This window comes from Blennius ocellaris, assembly GCF_963422515.1.
Source record: "Blennius ocellaris genome assembly, chromosome: 10".
NCBI lineage: Eukaryota > Metazoa > Chordata > Actinopteri > Blenniiformes > Blenniidae > Blennius > Blennius ocellaris.
In genome coordinates, this window is record NC_137659.1 from 13,121,625 (window position 1) to 13,142,532 (window position 20,908).

Consider the following 20,908-nt stretch of genomic DNA (forward strand, 5'->3'; position numbering starts at 1 on the left):
ATATCCCAGCCTCCTGAAAGAAACTCTCACTTGAAAGATCAATACAGTTTAGGTATACAGTAGTCTTGGCAAATTTCCAAAGCTTTTTTCCCTCTCAACATCAGGCAGCTTTTTCCTTCCCGTTATTGTGCCTCATACAAAACACTGATGATTGGATTGATTGAAGCATTGTTACAGCACCATTTCTAGTGTTCTGCCAGCCACAATTATAATTTTCTTCTCGGAAAATTGGCAGCAAATACACTTGACCTGACATTTATGTATATATGCGAGTTGACCTTCAAGCAGTTACAATATACCTTTTTGCTTTGCTTCAGCCTGTGTCTGGAAAATCAAAAATTTGTCAATTTCAGCAAAGGTGAAAAGGCAGCTCATATACGTCCACTAAAATCCAACTGAAAGGTTCTGTACAACAGGAACCATCCTTATCATACTGATAGTACGCCTCCGGGGGCCTCAGCCATTTTTGCTTTTTACTTGCATTGATTACGTTAAAGAGCTCTTTCAGTGTCATAATGCTAATTTTGCAGATATTTACTGAGAAGCAGAAAGAATGAATAAAGCCTCGCTGTGAAATAAAGTGCAGCTTGATTTAATTCGGCAGTCACTGGAATAAAGTTTGTTTTCCCTGAAGCGTGTCTACAAAGGAGCTGCAGTGTCCAATAAATGATTCACCTGTCAGTCAGTCCGAGTTCAAGTCTACAATTCAATAATAAATTAGCCGAAACAGAAACCAGGTCAGCTGCAGTTGCTGTTGCATTGTACTGTGGGAGGTTATGAGAGGGCTAGTGTGTACACTACAACTATGCAAAAGTTTTCATACTTGTAGGAAAAGAAACACGGACTAAAAAGAACACGAGGACCAAGAAGGGAATATTTCACAAGATGGGGGGAGGAGAGAAAAGCAAGAAGCATTAGTGCAGCTTTATAGCTGTGTGTAGACAGTTTTTTTCCTGGACATTATTGATGGTTTTATATGCAGAAAGTGCAAACTAGTATAGCGCCATCAACAGCAAAAAACATCTTATATTTTTGATCAGACTTGCCTCCCTCCGTCACCTCCATACAGCTGGCCAGTCACGACATTAAGTGGGTGCAAATGTTGGATTGTCACTTTCTGAAAGTTCCAAAAATTGTCTGACACCTGATGCCAAGAGGGACTTACGGAAACTATTCCACTGTCCATCAAACGCTCCTGAGGAGGAAATACTGGCGGCTCAATTCAAAAACATGCAGGCTATTAGTGTTCATAACGCAGGCAGACAAAGCATTTCTCTCAACAAGGAGGCACTCTGGTGTGACACGATGCATCACTTTGGGGGAAAAGGAGTTTGAGGTAACGACGATGCCCTGAGCCCTCAAAAGATTTTTATGGTGGCTGTGCATACCTGGTGAATCAATGCAGAAGTTACATGAAACAAGCAATGCAGACCACAGACCATCATTCACACTGTCAAATATGTCAGAAGCTGTCCCGCTCGTAAACTACCGTTCTGAGTGAGACAATGAAAAGACAGAACCACTGACCCACTTGAGATAAGGTGTTCCTTGATGTGGACAGCAGCTATGACAGCATCTCTACTTCATATTTAGACTCCCAAGTCTCTTCAACATAAGCTGCTGAGTGCCGCTGGAAGGGTTTTAGACTTTGACTTCATGCTTTAATGTTTTGGATTTCCATAACTGCACCCAGACATGATTTGGAGCTGCACAACTGCAAGTTCACAGCTGAGCCTTTGCTGGCAGGAGTAAAATGCTCCTGAAAACACTTCCTGCTCATTAGGATGCTTGACTCTCAATTTTAGGCATGTCCTGCTGCATCATTTCACACATGTTCATTCAACCCCCCCACCCAAAACCGAGATATACAACTGCATTAATGCTGCTTTGATGTCAATTATCCAGCTGCTGCGATGCCAATAGCTCGCCCACAATGAAAACACATGGAAACATACATACACAGACCATCTGGTAATTTCCACCGCTCCTCCCTGACCTCGCTTCATGTTAATGATCTGAAGCCTTCGGTCTGTAGCTCACAGTGTTGATGAGATGTGAGACAAATGTAGATCTAGGTTAGTTATTCATTTATTAGTTTTTCAAACTTAATACTCAATTAAAATATAGGCTAAAATGGTATCGGAGATGGACCTGCTTGTGCTTGATTCTGGAGTATAATGTAGTGTGAAGACAACGATGCAGCATTTATTGAGACAGTATTCCAAACTTTACAAGTAAGAAGACAGCTTGGGCATTTTTTGTTGTATTTACAAGTCTGAGCTATTTCAACACACTTTAAACTTCACCATCAATCTTGGTTGTTCAGTGTTCAAGCTGCAGTCACTTAGTCATCTGTGATATTTTAATAGCTCCAATGGGAACATCTATTAATGCTCAACACAGTGAGAGCTCTAACAGTTTAAAGCCCCAATCAGAGCCAAAACAATTTACATGCACAAGCCTCAGTCATATAATAGATCACCGAGTCTGAGGGACTAAACTAACACATTCAACTCATCAAACCTTCTGTCCGTGCACTCTGCTACTTGGACATCCGTTCAGAAAAGCCAGATTGTGGTCACTTTTCTAAAAGTAAGATTATATCAAAGCACATTTGAAGACCTCACGGTCCACATACTTCAGATATGAACTATGTCAACAACGACCATCTGGCTATGGAAACAAGGACGTCCACATTCAGGGACAGTTTCTTCCAAAGAGAGTTCACTGCAAAAAAGACACATTAACTGCTGAGAGTATATTCAAAACATGCAATAAGAATTATAACTGCACATGTTTTATCTCCTACAATTTATCTCAAGCTGATACACGTTTTCTATTATTAGTAGTAGTATTTAAAAAATCATCCCAAATGAATTGCTAACTGTTTTTCAGTCTCATTGCCATTCAATTACAAATTATATATCCATATATCAATGAGTCAATAACAGTTTCCTCCATTACAGGTTACTCTGCTTGTATTAAACAATGTATTGCCTGTATTGTGAATCCCCTTTTTGTTATAACTTTTCAAAAATATATTTTCTTTAATATCCTTTTGACCTTTCTAATAACAAATTACGTCATTCTTACATCAACTTCTAATCATCTAATAATCTTCTAAAAACCTATGTGTGATGTTGAAAGTTTGGTGAAGAAAGAGCTTACCAAATACATAGCACATCCTGAGGAGGTTCCTTCCAGCTAAACTATAATGCGGCAGAAAATGTGATCTCTGCTAAAAATAAAAGCATCTAAACAAATCAGACTCATCTTCAAGGGCTAATAATCAACTAATTCTTTGAGTGGTTGTGCTCGGTGAGTATCTTTGGATGAAACGTAGCTATCTGACTCACCTTGCATCATAAATCTATTCTCCATCTGGTCTATTGTTTATTGTCTGCATGCCAACGGGAAGAAGGTTGTGTTTGATTTAGAGCCCACAAGTGGCCACATGAGTGGGTGGTGTTTGTTGTTGCTCTGTTTTAATACTACACAACTGTATTGATCGAGAAAAAAAAACAAAAAAACAAGTGCTCCTGGAATCTGTCGAGGGGACTTTGAGAGGAAGCCAAACATCAGCACACATTGAGAAAAAGCCATAAAACACAATTATTAAGTAGGAAACTGGGTAGAATGTATGGAATTGTTTACAAAGCTTCTGCTCTTTTAAGGTGAAAGTGGTGAACTCAGATTTGCTGAGCCGTGTGAAAATCAGACTCAGTGAACTTACTGTTGAAGTCAGACCATCATTGAGCAACACATTTGTGTAGCATGGGCTGAATCAGTGAGCTGAATCAAACACACACCACACATTGTTCATGATTGTTACCAATACGGTGACATTAGAAAGCCTCTTGCCCTTGATTTCCATCTTCTATCAGATTGGTGTTGGGCCCAGTCAGTCTTTGGATAAACTGACCTAATAAACACTTAATAGGCCTAATTTGTGATGTCATCGAGCTCGCTGCAGAACTCAACTTCTCCTAAACAGACTTGCTGAGCGGCATGTAGTACTGGAGGAATTGGGCCTTTTCTTGGTCGGGTGGTGGCCTGCCCTCGTGTCACTGCTCAGAGGCTTAAGACTGCCGCATCAATACGGACATTAGAATGAAAGAAGGATTAGCTCGGGCTCGACTGGGTCTCAATGGACAACGTGGTGAAAAGCCGTCTAAGCTAAGAAGGCATTAGATCGTAAGTCGATTTAATCAGTACTCCACCCTTACTCAGTGCGAGTGTGTGGGGCCACTTCGAGGCCGGGGCATCCTCGATGGGACATTTACTGGATAATCGTAGCGCCACAAATTTGAAATGGCTTTACCCCAACTGTATTTCAAAGAGAAAGTGGTTCATATGTTTCCAGGAAAAACATATTCTTAGACTTATGCTCAACTTAGCCCCGGCTGCTGCGAATAAACCTGTCAAAATTGTCTTTAATCTTAGCAAATAGACATACATAGCTTCAGTAGCTTTACACTATCGGAACACCCACACATACATGAACTAGTGAGCAGGAGCTGGAAAAATGAACCTCATCATTAATATGGGATAATATAAAGATGGCTTTTATTCTTTCTCTCTGTGCAAATGCCCCCCCCCCCTCCACACACACACACACACACACACACACACACACACACACACACACACACACACACACACACACACACACACACACACACACACACACACACACACACACACACACACACACACACACACACACACACACACACACACACACAGCTCTGCTGCCTCAATCAAATTTTCTCGATGCAAAGAAGCAAGGCAGAGAGAGGAGTCGAAGAAGAAGAAGACGATTCTTCACGGCTCCTCAGAAGTAGGGCAAGGATAGTCCCTGCAGGGGCCTGGGGGTGGGGGTAGCCGCACTGCTGAGTTGTCTGATTGGCTGGTTGCGTGGTGATGTCATTTTTGATGGGTCTGAGAAAGAGACTAAAGACTCGAGGTTCAAAATCCAACGGTTAAAAAAATTCTAGACATCATACGAAAGCTGCAAATGTCAAATGTTTCACAGCAAAAATCATTTTGCATCAAAAGGAAATTTGTTGTCGAGTGCAGCTGATTCAAACCAAACCTCAAATCTGCCTAATTATATAGAGTGCTCCCTGCTGTGCTTTAATGTCTAAAGCATCTGTATGGTGAGCTCAGAGGGGATCAAACCTGAAGAACTAAAGAAAACAGAGTTCTTCTTTGTCTTCTTGTCCACATGTGTCATTAAAATGGCTTTAACTGAACGTGACATCACGACAAGGTTAGTTCATGATGATATGAGAGAACCAAACTCACCGGATGCGCAGTCCTCCTCGTCCGCCCCATTCTCACAATCTTTCTCTCCATCACATCTCCATGACAAAGAGACGCACTTGTTGGTGGATCCCCCACAGTCAAATTTCTCTGGAGGGCATGTCTGTTTGCCTGTGGGCAGAGATAAAAGCGATACGGGGATTACTGCAGTGGCTTTATGGCCATATAAAGGCAGCAACAACAACATCAAAAAAAATGAATCTACACGCAACCGTTGGACTCGATTCCTATCACACCCATGATGCAGTTAAAGCTCATCCAAAACTCCACAACTCTGGCCAATTGATTTTACTGTCTGGGCTGCCTCGAAAGAGATGTACAGAAAGATCATGAAATACAGCAAACGCACACTTGGCGCTTGCTGTATTTCTCCTCCTTTTCCTGCCAATCTGGTCGAGTTGGCACAGAGTTGGGTTGATCCAGATTACAGTGAGTTTAATATGAAGCATGCAGTTAATTATACATCTTTTGCCTTCAGGAATGAAATCAAAAGGTCTGAAATCAAAAAGGAAATCAAGAGGTCAGACTACATGACAAATCATTTCGCTTTTTTATTATTTAAAGAGACTTGGGAGACTTGGGAGCTATATCTCACACTCTCAATGGTTTCTATTGCTGTGTTTTCCAATTGTATGTTTTCATTTAGGTTTTTAAACATGTTTGTAGGTTTTAATCACTGATGACTCTGATCTTAACTTCGAGCCACTTTGTTGTAATCATGTCAGTCATATATTAATATTATATGTATATATATATATATATATTGTCTGAACTCTTGATCTAAATTTGAACAGGACCACCCGATTTTCATCTATACCAAAGAGAAAATGATCCAAAATCAGCTTCAAACTACGCGCAGACAATCTGCTTATGATTAATAGCAATGATTGATAAAAGCAAATGATGGACACCAAAAGGCAGAAAACAATCAAAAGAGAACAAACAAATCAGGAACATAAAACAGAATTAAGTGGCGCAGATTGAATACACTCAACAAGGAGTAATGGGCACCAAGTATAAATACATATCGAATAAATAATCAAGTTAAACACAGCAAAAGAAATAAAAAGAGTATTGTTTTACTTCTTCAATAGCCTCAGAGGCTTTTTAAACACCTCAGCTGACCTTTCCATCAATTAGAGCAACTTATTTTGCTCATAAACACTTTGGCAGACAGCCGGGCAAAGATCAGGACCAACGTGCAAACTTTGGACAACAAGTCATTATTCCACCTGAGCCTCAGACAACAAGTGCCTGAATCCACAGAAAAATCAAAAACACAGGCTAAAAAGTGATCAGTGGGTCCCAATTTCCAACAAATGATATCAAATACAACTCAATAGTCAATTACACACTTATTACAAAGTTTCATAACTTTCACAACTCATAATACTCAATAGCAAGGTCGTCTTTCACAGGTTCACTAAGACAGTGCTGGAAAACAATGTTGCAAGAGGCTCATTTGTATTGTGATGAATGAGAACAGGCTGCATAATGAAAACCATTATGAGGTTACAACACAATATCAGATGCAGTCACTTGCAACGTTAGGTGTGAACTCCACTGCAGATAATTACACAAGAAAGGGAGAAATCCTGCCAAGCCACCTCTCCAAACATTGTACATTTGGAATATGGAGCCTCATTAGTTAGAAATTTGCACGTATTTGTTGTTGTTGGTTGTTTCAACTGAGTTTCTGTTTGTTATTCATCAAAACAAAAAGGACCCGGTACAGCTTCCATTATAATTCAAGAAGAGCTTTGAAAACAGGCAAACATTTATTTGTGATCCTTCTTGGGTCTGAATGTGGTTTATGTTTACTTTTATTATCATTTAAACACCTACACTATAAATTTATGTTCTATTGAACTAGTGCCAGTATCGTTTATATCGCACACATAAATCTCCCTTCGTTCCTTTCAGTGTCCCGACGCGAGGGAAAGCGCTGTGATATGCATGCGTACAGCAATTTAGGATTAGGATTTATCATCAAACAATGCACACTGAGAAGAGACCACTGGTATACCAACACCACAGGACGAACTGTTCTAGTCTCCCACAAGACACAGCTGACAGATCTGAGTTTGGACTGAAGCTTTGCCTTCAGCCTTTCATTTGTGAGCGTCCCTGCAGTATAGAGAGGTGACAGTGAGAGGGGGGGGGAGGCAGCCGGTGTCTGGGGAGAGAGAGGGAGAGGAGTGAGAATGGCTGATGCAGCCAGGCCCTGACCCCACAGGAAAAAATAAATAAATAAATAAATAAGTCCACTGCAGTAAAGGCAGTTTCTACAGCAGTGAACGTCAGAAAACTCTCCATTACAGTGTTATATATGATAATATCCCATGCACCTGTTTTCGGTTTATCTAATTTTGCTGAAATTACAGGGTGGGTGAACAAAAGCCTTCTGTAATTTATGCTCCTTCAGTCAACATTCACAACAGGTGACATACCGCAAAAAAAAAGGCAATAACATACCATTATGGTCATATATAGCTGCGGTTAATTTACTCCACCTGGCAACGTAGGTGAGGTTTGGACAATACGATTATCAATTGGGGAAACAAGTCAGGATGTGGAAAATGAACACCAAAGCGAGCAAAATGAAACATTAAAATGTTAAGTAGCATAGACATTATTCATGGGAATTTGACGACAAAATAGTGACACTGGAGTAGTGTTGAACTAAAACGACTGAAGTTGAGTAACGTCTGGCTGGTCTGGAAACATGAAAGGATGAAAGAAACGAGGAGGTGGAGTCCCTGAAAGAAGAACCGCCATGCATTTCACGCTCATGGATAACCTGGCAGAAAACAAGGCTCGGGTAGACAAAAATGAAAAAGTAAATGGTAGCGGAGAGAGAAAGAGAAAAAAGAAATTCAGAGGGCAACTTCAGAGCCAAAGGGAATCCATAAGGAGGGAGACACAGAGAGCGAGATGCTGTAACGGGGGAAGGGAAGAAGAGACAAAACTGCAGCATGACCTTTCAGATTCTTATCCTAAAGCAAAATCAAAGCCATCCCTGGCAAGTGGAAAGAGACGAAGGAGGAAAGGCAGGCTGAGCACAGTGTCGAGCGCGATCTGAATCCACCCTGCAAAGGGGGCGAGCTGTCCTGCCATTTTAACTGATGACTCCTTAATGAAGCGTGAGCGCACTTCCCCTCGGATTCAAACAAAGAAAGCAGACTTCACGACAACAGGGTATAGTGCGACTCACTGCTCATTGTGACAGCCACTGATTACTTAAACCGCAGACTTTATAAAGACATGGGTAATGGGTTTTTGCTTGAAAAGGATGCAACTTAATAAAAGCCAATTACTCACAGACAAAACTGACTGCCGTGCTGTTGTTTACCATCGGGCTGAAAAATGAGGGTTCATCAGTACGGTGGCGTTTCTGGCAGGAGATCAGTGGAGAATTCATCACCTGCTACAAGACTCGCGGCAGCGCTCATCACAACTATGATGTAAGAGCTTTAGTTTTCATTTCACCTTGTTTTTGCTGGGGTTTTTCTTTTAACTTCACAATATAGCTTTTACTGTCAAAATGCAGAAACCATTTATATCTTCAGCTGTCAGTGAGCTTGTAGCACGAGAACAGCGCGGACATAATGAATATGTGGGTGATAAACGTTTGTTAAACCGATTCCTGTAATGAATTGCGGCTTTGTAACAGATGTAATATTACACCACAACATCCCATGGGATTGATCATTTGCAACCTGGCTGAATAAATCATTGCCTATTTTGGCTTTTTTTGATGAATAATAGACATGCAAGAAGTGTGATTCATCCTACAGCCAGGTCATGTCAGCTTTCAGTGGATTTGAAATTGAGCACAGCTTACTATGACGGCCTGCCTTCTCTACGAAACGGATCCGACACGTGCTTCCATTCAATGCCTCAAATCATTATTCATAATCACATTCTGATTTAGAAAAAAAAAAAAGTCGTAATGGATTTCTCTGACTGTTGGAGCTTTTACTGTATATCCGCTTGTCTGTATAAGCATCCTTCAGGGTTCAAGCTGCACGTTGGGCTCTCCATCATGTCCTGTACACTCGTGTTGAGGTTCTCATTGGTGGAGGAAAAAACTCAGCCACTTTGGCTGGGAGCTAAAAAAAAAAAGAAGATACAATTGCTTCAAACATGAGTCATTCTCATATTCTGGGCTTCATTAAACTGGGTTAACATAGCCGTGTCCTCCTCTTTAAATTATATATCTGTTACTGAGGGAACACATTATTGCTTGCACGCTACAAGATGGGACATTTTGTATTTTAAGTAATGCACTGCAGCATGTACTTTCTGACTTACAGTAGGTGTTTCCCTCAGCTCCTAAAATGTTATATACTTTATGAGATGCACAGCGGCCAAACAAGCATCTCAGAAACTTCTGTCGTGCACTTTTTCTTTCGTCAAAGTAGGAAGACGCCAACATCCAGTGGCTTCAATAATTCTGAAGGAAATAGTGTAGATATCATTTGCTTTCTCACTTATAATTGTCCCTAAATCGAGAAATAAAAACATTTAGTGATGCGACTTGTAGTCATTATTGTCCAAATCATAAAGGATAAACTTTCCAGAGGATCTGAGATGAGGCTGATAACGTGGATATTTAAAAAAAAAAGAAAAAAAAGAAAAGCAGACTATTACTGACAATATATAATACTTTTGAAAATATGGGACCTACCAGAATAATATAATATTGATATATTTTTTATCGAAACTGGAAAGGTTTATATTATAAAGCCAAAGTTTCATTGAAAATGTTACTGCATAATGACTTTGCTTTTGTAGAAATCAAAAAATCCACGTTACTTTATTAAAAGGTACGAGACATCTACCTATTCTCTCACTTGAATTCTGTATACGTTAGAGAGAAGCTGTAAATATCATTAAGAATCAATCCAACACTGTCGGGCTCTGCAGTTGGTTCTGTTTTTTTCTTTCGTATTGTTACTGAACTAACCCACATAGGAGCTCGCCGAAGGAAAGGAAAAATGAAACAAAGTTTCAAAGATGAGACGTAAAACACATACAACACATCCATCTTCTAAATTGCTTCATCCAATTCAGAATTGTGAAAGCCTGAACCTGAGGGAGAGGTGAAAGACTCTGAACCAGACTTGAACCACGACTGCACACTATCAAAATGAAAAGACTTCTGATAAGCAACGCAAAGCAATAAACAGAGGTACATCTATTTCAGCACACCCTTATACAAAATGAGTCCCAAAATGATACTGTTCAGCAGTAATGACAGGCCTGTACACTCAGCGAGGCTCTCCACGACCACCATGGCCTGCACTTTCACAAACAACCATGATGTGTCGAAATAATTCACACCTTTCAGTCCACGATTCTCCACAAATAGCTAACAGTGCATTAACACTGGTGGGTGGACTGAAACAAACAAAAAACAAAACAAAAAAAACATGAAAAGGTAAAATTTGATGGGAAAGTAAGAGCTCATGCTGAAGTGGCTCGAACAAGATGTGAGATGAAAGGCTCTCTGGTGCGAGCCAACTCACGGTTAGCCTGTTTTCCAACAGAACGGGTTATAATTACCGCAACAAAAAGTTAATAGGAAAAAAAATAAATAAAAAGCAATCACAGTGCCTGGCTGAACACCTTTTTCATGCATTTCACACAAGAAATAGACAAGAAGAGGAAAACTGATTAAAATGTTCCGTTAAAAGAGGAAATCGATTTTTTTTCAGTTTCCATGCTTGTCAAAATATACCTGTTCATTAAATTTAGCAGATGTTAATGAGACCAGTGCTTTTTAATATAAATACATAGAAATGGAAATGTATAATTTGACTGAAGAAAGCAGAGCAGGAACACCAGTTCCTCCCTGTAATGGCGGCATCTCCTTTTTCAATGGCATTTTCTGAAGATTACATCCTACTGTGTGTGAATGACAGAGGTCACTGATGAAATGACATTCTCCTCCTCTGTGAAGTCTCTGTCAGTGCAACTAATGCTTTCACATAGTCTTCACAAAGGAGCAGCATCGCGAGGTCGAGCACACACAAGCTAATGTTGTTATTAAAGTGCTAAGAGCACTAAATACAATGTGGAAATAATGATAAATCACACTTCAAGAAAATACAAAGCTTTACAACTTCATCATAAATTCATGTTTCAATGAAAATTCATGTTAATGGTGTAATGGAAATGAATAAAGCATGAGGCCGTCATTTAGTGAGAGTTAAGTTGTGTGTTAATATGATGAGATTAGACTTAATCACGCGAGTTTCACTCCTGATGCCTGGATGGTAAGTACTCTGATTGACTTCCATTGTGACATTTGTGTACTCAATTTACAAAATTGTAACTAATTAATCATAACTAACTCCACTTTTATCAAGTCTCAGTATTTGACAATATTTTACATTATATTGTGAATAGATTTATGTATGTTCACACAAGTAAATTATTTTTTTTTACATATAGCAGTTTGTTTGTGGCCCCATATTTACTATTGTTGCGAAACCAAAGCCTTGAATTGCTTCTATGACAATCCCTACAGTAAAAAGAGCATTTCTCAGGTGCACTGGCAAATGGTCCATGTCTTTTTAAAATGTTTTGTTTTTTTTCCTTAATAACTGAATTGAAATTAACCCTTTGAAGTACCCTCCTTGGAAGACATTTATTCAATGTGTTATATCCAATCCTCTGGTGAAGTAGCTTTAATTACCCCCTGCAGTGAAAATAATGAGGCCACAGGTTTGAATCAGAGACCTCCCATCCAAGGCTGATGCAACTCTGTTGTGCTCGCATTCAGAAAGCCTGAAAAATGTACACTGAGTCGGGTTCCATGCTTTGTTTGAGAAGCCAATATTGAGAAACTGTGAGCAATATCCAGCTGGCACAGTTAAACTGTCACAAGTTGGTCAGGTTTAGCAAAACTTAGTTCAACTTTATAACATGTTTCATTGTGTCCTTGTTAAGTTTTTGCATTGCTTCCATTCTATTTACTCATTTGTTTCTCTTCTGGGTTGTCCTGATATGATCAGTCTGCAGTAAACTTCCCTTTGAACTGTTTTTTTTTTTTTTTTTTAATGACAATTCACATCTCGAAGATGAAACAAACAACCAACACTAAAGTGTTCAGTCTAATAAGTGCAGTTCAATATTTAAAAGAAAAATGCTTCCCCATTACAGGGTCAATTTGAAAGCAAGGCTTTATTATGAACTGCCCCGGAAAAAAGCTCAGCAGGTTTTGAAGCTTAATATAGAGAGAGGAGTTTATAAAAGGAAATTTCATCAAACCGTCCCTCAGAGAAATATCTATAATCCACAATGAATTATATAACATCACAAAACCAAATTAGAGACACAACAGAGTGGATTGAGGAGGAACAGCTTCATCTCTGAATATTATTTTTGAACACACACCAATCGAAGGTTATGTCCTCACACAATGAAAATCACTGTAAGGATGAAGAACCACTGAAGTTTTTAAATGCTTGTCAACTCCAAGAAATGACTTTCAGAGCAAGAAGTAAAAAAAACTGACAGCTACACTTTCGGAAAGCATTCAAGACCGCATAATCTCCCTCTCTTCTAGTTTTAGCCGTGACACAGGCGGGATGGATTGTATAGAAGTGCTGATGTATTTTGCGAGAGAGCCTCGAAGCTGCTGCACAGCTGGCTGCGGTGGCCCAGTTCCTCCTTGATTACACATTATTTGGATAGAAAAACTATGAGGTCTGGCACCTCACATGCTTCTCCAAAGAGCCATTCATTTTTCAGAGCTCACGAGTAACTCACTCCGTGCGGCCCGAGCTTGAATTCTTAATACAGCAATGTAACGCTACTCCAGCGTGTAATTGGGAATCCAGTCAGTGAGCCAGAATGATTGTGGCACAGATGTCTGCAGCACCGGGTCCAAAATGTCTGCTCTGTGTGTGTTCGTGTATGTTTGTGTGCATGCGAAACTTAAATAGACATTAAGTGCAGATGAATCGGGAGGAGGCCGTGAATAAAATACAAGTTGAGGCTTATCAGGCAAGCGGAGCATAACGCATTAATATGTGTATGCTGCAATATATGTAATCAGCCAGTGTAAAACAATAATGCTGTCACCGGTCTCTTTCATTTCCATAATCGTAAACTTGAAATCTTTGTCGCATTAAATATCGAAAGCAGCCTTTTTGTGAAATTCAGCGTCGGTGTTCACTGTTGAAACAGCACAACGAGCCCCACTCCAGTTACGTAACATGGCATCGATAACATGGCATACACCCCGAGCTCGTCAGCAATCCGTCACAGGACAAACACAGAGAGACTTAAACCAACAGTGAGAAGATCCAAACTCCACACAGAAAGAGAAACTGAGAGTAACACCAGTGTCTCGGACAAGTTTGACGCCCTGCGTCTTCACTCCAATCACAAATTATTATACATGGAGAGGTTTTACGCCAACAGATGCGCGGTTCCCACAGTGGATTTGTAATCTGACTCAGGTGATTAGTACAGGCAGGTCATTTAGCAATGAAAACGAGAGCAGAGAGAGAAAGAGAGAGAGAGAGAGAAGATAACAGAGCCACTCAAGTGCTGGCTGACTGGCACACTTTAGAATGCGGTGTACATATTCATACAATGTCCATTCTTGAGGCTTCCTCGCATCGCGTGTCTTCGACGTGATTACGGCACAGCTGCATTCACTCAAACAGAAAGACGGCTGTGATGAAGTGGATATCGTTAGCAGTCCTTCTGTTCAGGATGCAGCCTCCATCAAGCAATCCTCATCTGAACATATAATCAGGAGGCCAACTGCCCGCAGGGTGAAAAGTACCGGTGCTGCAGTTTCTCCCGACGATCTGGGAAAAGGATATTTCCCTTTTGCCTGCCGCACAGCAGAAAGTATTGATCCACGTCTGAAGAAATAACTGATGAAACTAAAACCGCCATATGTCTGAGAAAATGTCAGAGTGAACTCATTTCGGTTTTTTAGAAAGACATAAATACACCAAATATTTCACTGTTGGTGTTATGAATGGGTTTTTTTTTCTACATTGCAACGCCGTATGAATACATAAGGGATTTTCACATAAATTACTTTCTTCTCAACCCAGATCTCGATCCTTTTATTCTGCAGCCAAGAGATGAATCCGTCCTTCATTTATCTTTAATTGGATTTCCAATCTAAACGTGTTATCCTTCAGAGGTCCCTTTATGCCCCCCCCACCCACCCGCATTCAACTTTTTAGCGAATGACATTAGAAGGTTTGCTCGGCTGCTACATTATTCATTGAACCAACCCGCACATCCACAGCCAATGAAATGTAACAAAACCAGAATGAGTATCCTCTGAAACACTCATTCCACTTTTTCTTGACTAATTTCTCGCTCAACTGAACGTATTTTAATTCTCTCCCACAATAACTTTAAGGAACAGTTTACGGGTTTAAAGGACTTTTTAAATCCAAGTAAAACTTTCAAACGTGATATCATTGGCAGGATCAGCACCAACCACACTCGACTTACCTTTGATTCAATATTACATTAATTCTTCAAATCCTGCCTGTGGAGCTTGAATTACTGAATATAGTTTCTCACTTGACCAACGTCTACACCCAGAGATCAGTCCAGATTAGCCAAGTACCTGTAATTGGTGTCAATCCTAACCCTTTCTAGGGTTACACTATATAGGGTTAACTATAACACTGTTATGTTACAGCTGATATGATACTGTACAACCACACTGCCTCTTTGGACTTTAACCTTGTTTTATTGTGCCACACAAAATGTGCAATTCTATCCACAATACTGTGAAGTACAATATTGAATTCCAGTGTGTGTGTGTGTGTGTGTGTGTGTGTGTGTGTGTGTGTGTGTGTGTGTGTGTGTGTGTGTGTGTGTGTGTGATCTGTTTTCCCTGAGATATTGTTGTTTATTAGTGGAATGCCGTGAGCTATGTCTGTTATCTCTAACCCCAAGAGAGACCTGAGCAGCCATTGGAGAAAAGAAAATTAGCATTTAAAGGAAGAAAACAATTAATGCCAGATCCAATCCTCCCACGCCGGAGTGGCTTTCCTGGTTGTGGAGTCAACTCACCTCAACCCTATCAGGACCGGTGTGTGGGAGTGCGAGTCTGGCACCGGCTAAAAGTGAGCCAGCGATCCTCGGCTCTAACAGCTTGGCAGAGAGATAATTGAGGCCTTCTCTCTCTCTCTCTCCCTCCCTCCCTCCCCCCCCTCTCTCTCTCTCTCCCTCTCCTCCATCAGACAGCATTGAGTATTGAAGTGCGTGGGTGAGTGGAGGCAGGCGAGATGGCTGAACTGCCACCGCATGCCCAGATAACAAGGGGAATTAGCAACCTGAATGTGGTTCTAGGAGAGCCAAATTAAATCTTGTCTAAAAGGACTGAGATGAAGGCGTGACAGAAAATCCAGTTGCAGCAAATGACATGGCGATGTAATTAAGAGGCCACAGCCACTTTTCTCCTTTTACTGCAAACAAACTGACCAACTGTGACAGCAGGTTATTGACAGATGCTCCAGTTGAGATAAATAAAGAGGATAAAAAAATAAAAAAAAGCTGTGCTTAGAAAACATAAAGAGAGAAGAAATTCCAGTTTCGCATGACCTGAAATTGTTTTGTTTAAGTTTTACCACAGTTATTGCAGTGACATAACCAAAAAGCCATGATGGGACTCACACCTGCAAACAAAGTCTGTCCAAAAAGAATCCAAGAACTCAAGAAATCATGTTTTTAAAAGCTAGTATACAATTGTGGTAAGTTGCACATGATATTTTCATGCATTGCTCATTACTTAACAATGTTTTAATACTCATCCATCTTTGTTTATAAGCCAAATGCCAAGTCAAGGGGGAAAGGTGCTGCAACTGATCCCAGCAGTGGTGACTGGTGAGGGGTGAGGGTGAACCCTGGAGAGGTCGACAGTCCATCAAAGAGCAACACACACACACACACACACACACACACACACACACACACACACACACACACACACACACACACACACACACACACACACACACACACACACACACACACACACACACACACACACACACACACACACACACACACACACACACACAAGCTTCTTCAAGGCACTTCAAGGTTAAATTAGGATAAATGTTTGAAGTTGTCGCCATTTAGAAATTATTGTGCAATGTTTTTGCAGCTCAGGCTACTTAGAGATGATGGATGTGAATTTGACACTGGGTAATGTGCTTTTCATCAATTTATTTGCAAGTGATCCAGCAAAATACTTAAGTTTTTTTGGGAGGGGTTTTTTTCCATCTTTTTTTGTATCCAAGCATTCAGGATTCATCTCATGGCCAAGTTGTGAAGACCGTTTTTCTGACCACTTGTGTTGCCTATCGAGTCTGGCTGCTTTGCTAAAGCGATCATTTGCCCAAGGTCCCTGAAGCGAGCATGGCCACAATTGTGAAAGTTGAACCAGACCTGAAGTGTGCCGCTAAACACATCCTTGATGTAAGCAGCTGAATGGTTTCACACTTACTGCAGGTCTCCTCCGCTTCGTCGGAGCCGTCCGGGCACTCCGGTTCCCCGTCGCATCGCCAGCGTCCCGGCACGCACTGTCCGTTCAAACAGGCAAACTCAGCAGGGGCACAGGTTTTCCTGGCTGCTCAGAGAGAGAGAGTGAGAGAGAGAGAAGCACAGCGGGGGAAAACAGGCTGAGGACGGGAATTTATACGCTTGCATAAAACTGCTCACATACAACTGAAAAGTGAAACTGCAAAGGAAGAAATATACATCTGTGGGGATCTTCTTAGACAACTTTTCATTCGACACCACGCTGGGGATCTGAGAAAGAAAGCCGAGCGTGAAGTCATCTGGAGTAGCAGTGCTCGTAACCTTTGGATGAGCGGTTCTTGAAACACCTGCGAGCAGAACTCAGCTCGTTCCAAACAGCCACGCTTTGAACGGGCACCGCGCCGCTTATCTGAATTGGAGCAATCATCCCTCTCATCGCAAGAGATCACTTCCATAATTTCTCACATTATTCCTTTGCGGCCCTCTACGACGCTCTCCGTCCTGATATCCTTCACTAATTATCTTGAGTTTCCCAATTTTCTCTCCTCTAATTCATTGTGCTGTCTCACCCTCTCCACCCATCCCTTCTCCCTTCATCTGCTCTTCAAAAAAAAAAAAAAAAACCGACAGCGATTCAATCTCTCCTTCAGGTTTTTCCATCACAGAGCAGTGAAATGGATGCTGAACACCGCCAGCTCGGGGAGGTTAAACCTTTTACCTTCCTAACCTGTTTAAAGCAGAAAGCTACAAGCCAGCAAGGCCACGGGCTGATAAACATGTCAAGCGTGCAGAGAATTGAAAAATCAAAGAAACATGTCAGAAACGGGCCATTTCGAGGCAGCGTGGAGAAAAGTTTCCCCAACAGCCCAGAGCTTCTCACAGTCGACTCTGAAATGTGGGTGTCTGTGTTTAAACCTTCAGATAGCGCATGAAAACAGGCACTTGGACACAAAACACCATGTATTCTCCACCTGTAGCATCTCCCGCCTGCTGCCAGAGAGCCAGACACAAGCATAGGTCAGACGATTCAATTTCCTCAGCCCGTTACGCCGGCAAGTCCCACAGTAGAGTCTAATAAATCACCTGCTAAAAGCCCTCTGCTGAGTTCTCTGCTGTTGTTACACAACCACAGCTGTTCCTAAGGTGGCCCCATCTTGGCTCTGATACCTCAAATTAGATTTAGCGTTTAGAGATGTGCAGGGAGCTTAAGCTTAGCTGAGGGGCTGCAAACTATGAGAGCAAATGGTGGCAAATGATATTTCTTTGCTGTGCTCATTTTATAATGATGATCCACCTTGGTGGTAGGGGCATCAAAGATCAGGAATGTCCCCATAAAATAGATTTTCTCATGTCTTGGTGGAAACTTTAGCAGATTGAGTCTTGGCTCGAGTTTGCATATTCACCCTGTACTCTGGTTTTCTCCAAAACATGTATTTGTGGTTAATTTAAGACTGTAAAATTGCCCATATGAGTGAGTGAGTGTGTGTGGCAGCCTCTTGGATCAACTCCAGCTCTGACTACTTATCCAACCCTGAATTGAGTAAAGTGCATAAAGCCACAATGTGAGACAATTAATTGAAATTGAACTAATAGTTATAAAACATACATGTCATAGGAGCAGAAAAGCACAGATGCACAGTGTTACTGATGGATGGAATATACAGTAGAAGAAGAAAGACTGCTGTGACAGATTGCATTCCTTCGCTCAAGTCTGCATTCCTGTTACCATTATTTAGAATAAACATGGACATAACAAACTCTGGGACATTTTCTAGTTTTTCCATCATGCAATCAATAAATGATTACGACAGGACAACACACAAACACAAGTTCTATTGTCCTTCATGAGTTTCATTGATTGTGGCACAGAATCATTTTCAGGGTCGATAGTGCACTTTCCGACGACGTGTATCTCATCTTTTATCTTAACTTTTAAGTTTGTAGTTCACAAACATAATTCAACTTAAGATCGAAAACATCTCTGACATTTACATGGAGAAAACTGTACATTATTTCTGAATGAATCATATGTACCTTACAGTGCTTTTCTCAACACAGACTTTGTGGAACATTTCTTACCATAAAATGTACTTTTGAATGTCCTTACTGTATGCCAGGGACATTTCCTTATATGCAGTCAAGGTAGAAAACCCCAGAGGCTACTCAATAGAATATCATGGGAAAACTGAAGACAAAAGACAGCGGGCGAAAGAGGTTAAACCTTTTAACTACTAAATGTCACCATGATACTTACCAAGCTGATTACTTACATTACGAAAATTGTTCTTTGAAATGCTAAGTTCAATTATGCAAATGTAAATTGTGCAATTAAGTAGGCCTCCATTTGCATCAATTCAAATAGTGAATGAAACAGGCTCTTTGTGCTCTTTTCATTTTGTTGAGGTCTGTGCATTACCTATATACATATACTTATAGAAACCACCTAACATGCACAAAAAGAAGATTGCAAAATGAGACATGCTGCAGATTGTGAGCTCTTCTTAACGCAGTTGATGAAAAGTCCTCACTAAAGTTACAAGCGCCTCACATTTTTAAATGCTTAGAGAAAAACAACTGGCATAATAAAATAATTGGCAGATAGCTTGGCATCTGTCTGTACATATCATGATTCCAGGCAAGTTATTGTATTGAAGTGACCCCCCCCCCCCCCCACCCCCCTCTGATTTACAATATATAGGTCATGTAAATAGCAGCTATGCTGTGGTCCTGTTATTCCAGTCTGACAGTACAGGGCATCCTATAGAAAGGACTACGATTAGACAACAGTGACTCATCTCCAACAGATATTGTTTTAAGGTTGCCCTAATAATCTGTTTATCCCCAACCCTTGTTTCATTAGCTTCAAAAATTGCCAATTAACACACTTCCCTGCCTTTTTTTGCAAAACACTATGAGCTGACCCCATTACCCGACTCAGACAAACACTCCCTTCCCATCTCGTCGCCCCCTCCCATCCTTTGTTCTTTCAATCCCTTCTCTCTTCTTCTCTCCCTCTCTTTGTGTAAACCCATTGCGTCTGCTTAGGTTTACTACCACAACGTATTAGCATCAGTTATTTTCCTTCTGTCACATAAAGCGTGTGGGTTTTTCTTCTGGTGTGACGCTCAAGTGCCACTTGTGTGCTCATTAGGAAGCCTTTGTTAAAGGTGAAGACGAATACAATTAACAACAAACAGGGATTGTGACATCCTTTTAACCAACACCTCCCTTAAGAGCCGAAATCATTAGTAGCATGCTCACATTATGAAAGAAAGTACATTGCGCGTTCACACTGCATGCATAATATTAAAATTCATTGATCGGTCATGTAGGTTTGGCAGCATCAGAGAGGCGGGGTTACGCGCAGAAATCCGCAGGCATAATTCAAGCTTCAAAGTCAACCCACCTCCTGTGACCCAATCATTAGATCTTCCACACAAATCCTTGACAAAGCACATTAAAATTCCTATTGGGAGGCAAACTGAACATTTTAGGTTTCCAAATAAACCTTTCACTCCTGTATATCCAAATGCATGCATGGGTATTAATATTGTGTTAATTAATCTGACTCCCAAGAGACGCACAAAAAGAGAGACGAGGGCAGAGCTGAGAACCGAAGGCGCCGCGGCATGCTGGTGCACACTGTGCTTAAGACTTTATTTGATCGCATGACAAAGTCTTTGAGAATCTCCTGCTGATCCAGTACGTTGCCCCCGCAGGTCAAATGTGCCCACGACGTGCAGATTTCTCTCCGAGAGACCTGAGCTTCTTCTTAACTGACCCAACTGAGCTCGCTACTCATTTCAGTCAAGGTCTACAGGGGCCATGGTTCACTTGGCAATAATTACCCAGGCCAGCTCATGCCATCTGGTTGGAATGACTTTCCGTTTTAATTAGGAGAAGTTTTAAAAATGTGAGGCCGATGGCGGAGGGGTGGGCGCGAGGGTGGGCTGACGGGAAAAGCGGAAAGAGAATCGGAGGAAGGCGAGGCATTACAAAGCCGAGAAATAACTGAAGTGAGTAATAGTGGCAGAGATGGATA

At 41.0% G+C, this 20,908-nt stretch overlaps 1 protein-coding gene across 1 annotated transcript in view; it reads right to left on the reverse strand.

Annotated features, from left to right (window-relative positions):
* LOC308135604 (low-density lipoprotein receptor-related protein 8-like) overlaps positions 1-20,908 on the reverse strand; it is a gene marked incomplete at both ends in the record, with an annotated part of 83,980 nt that overhangs the window by 37,792 nt on the left and 25,280 nt on the right. Inside the window, 2 exons of the mRNA XM_080503676.1 lie at positions 5,308-5,436; positions 16,832-16,954. Coding sequence (XP_080359802.1) covers positions 5,308-5,436; positions 16,832-16,954 — 252 coding nt within the window. The remainder of the gene's footprint in view (positions 1-5,307; positions 5,437-16,831; positions 16,955-20,908) is intronic.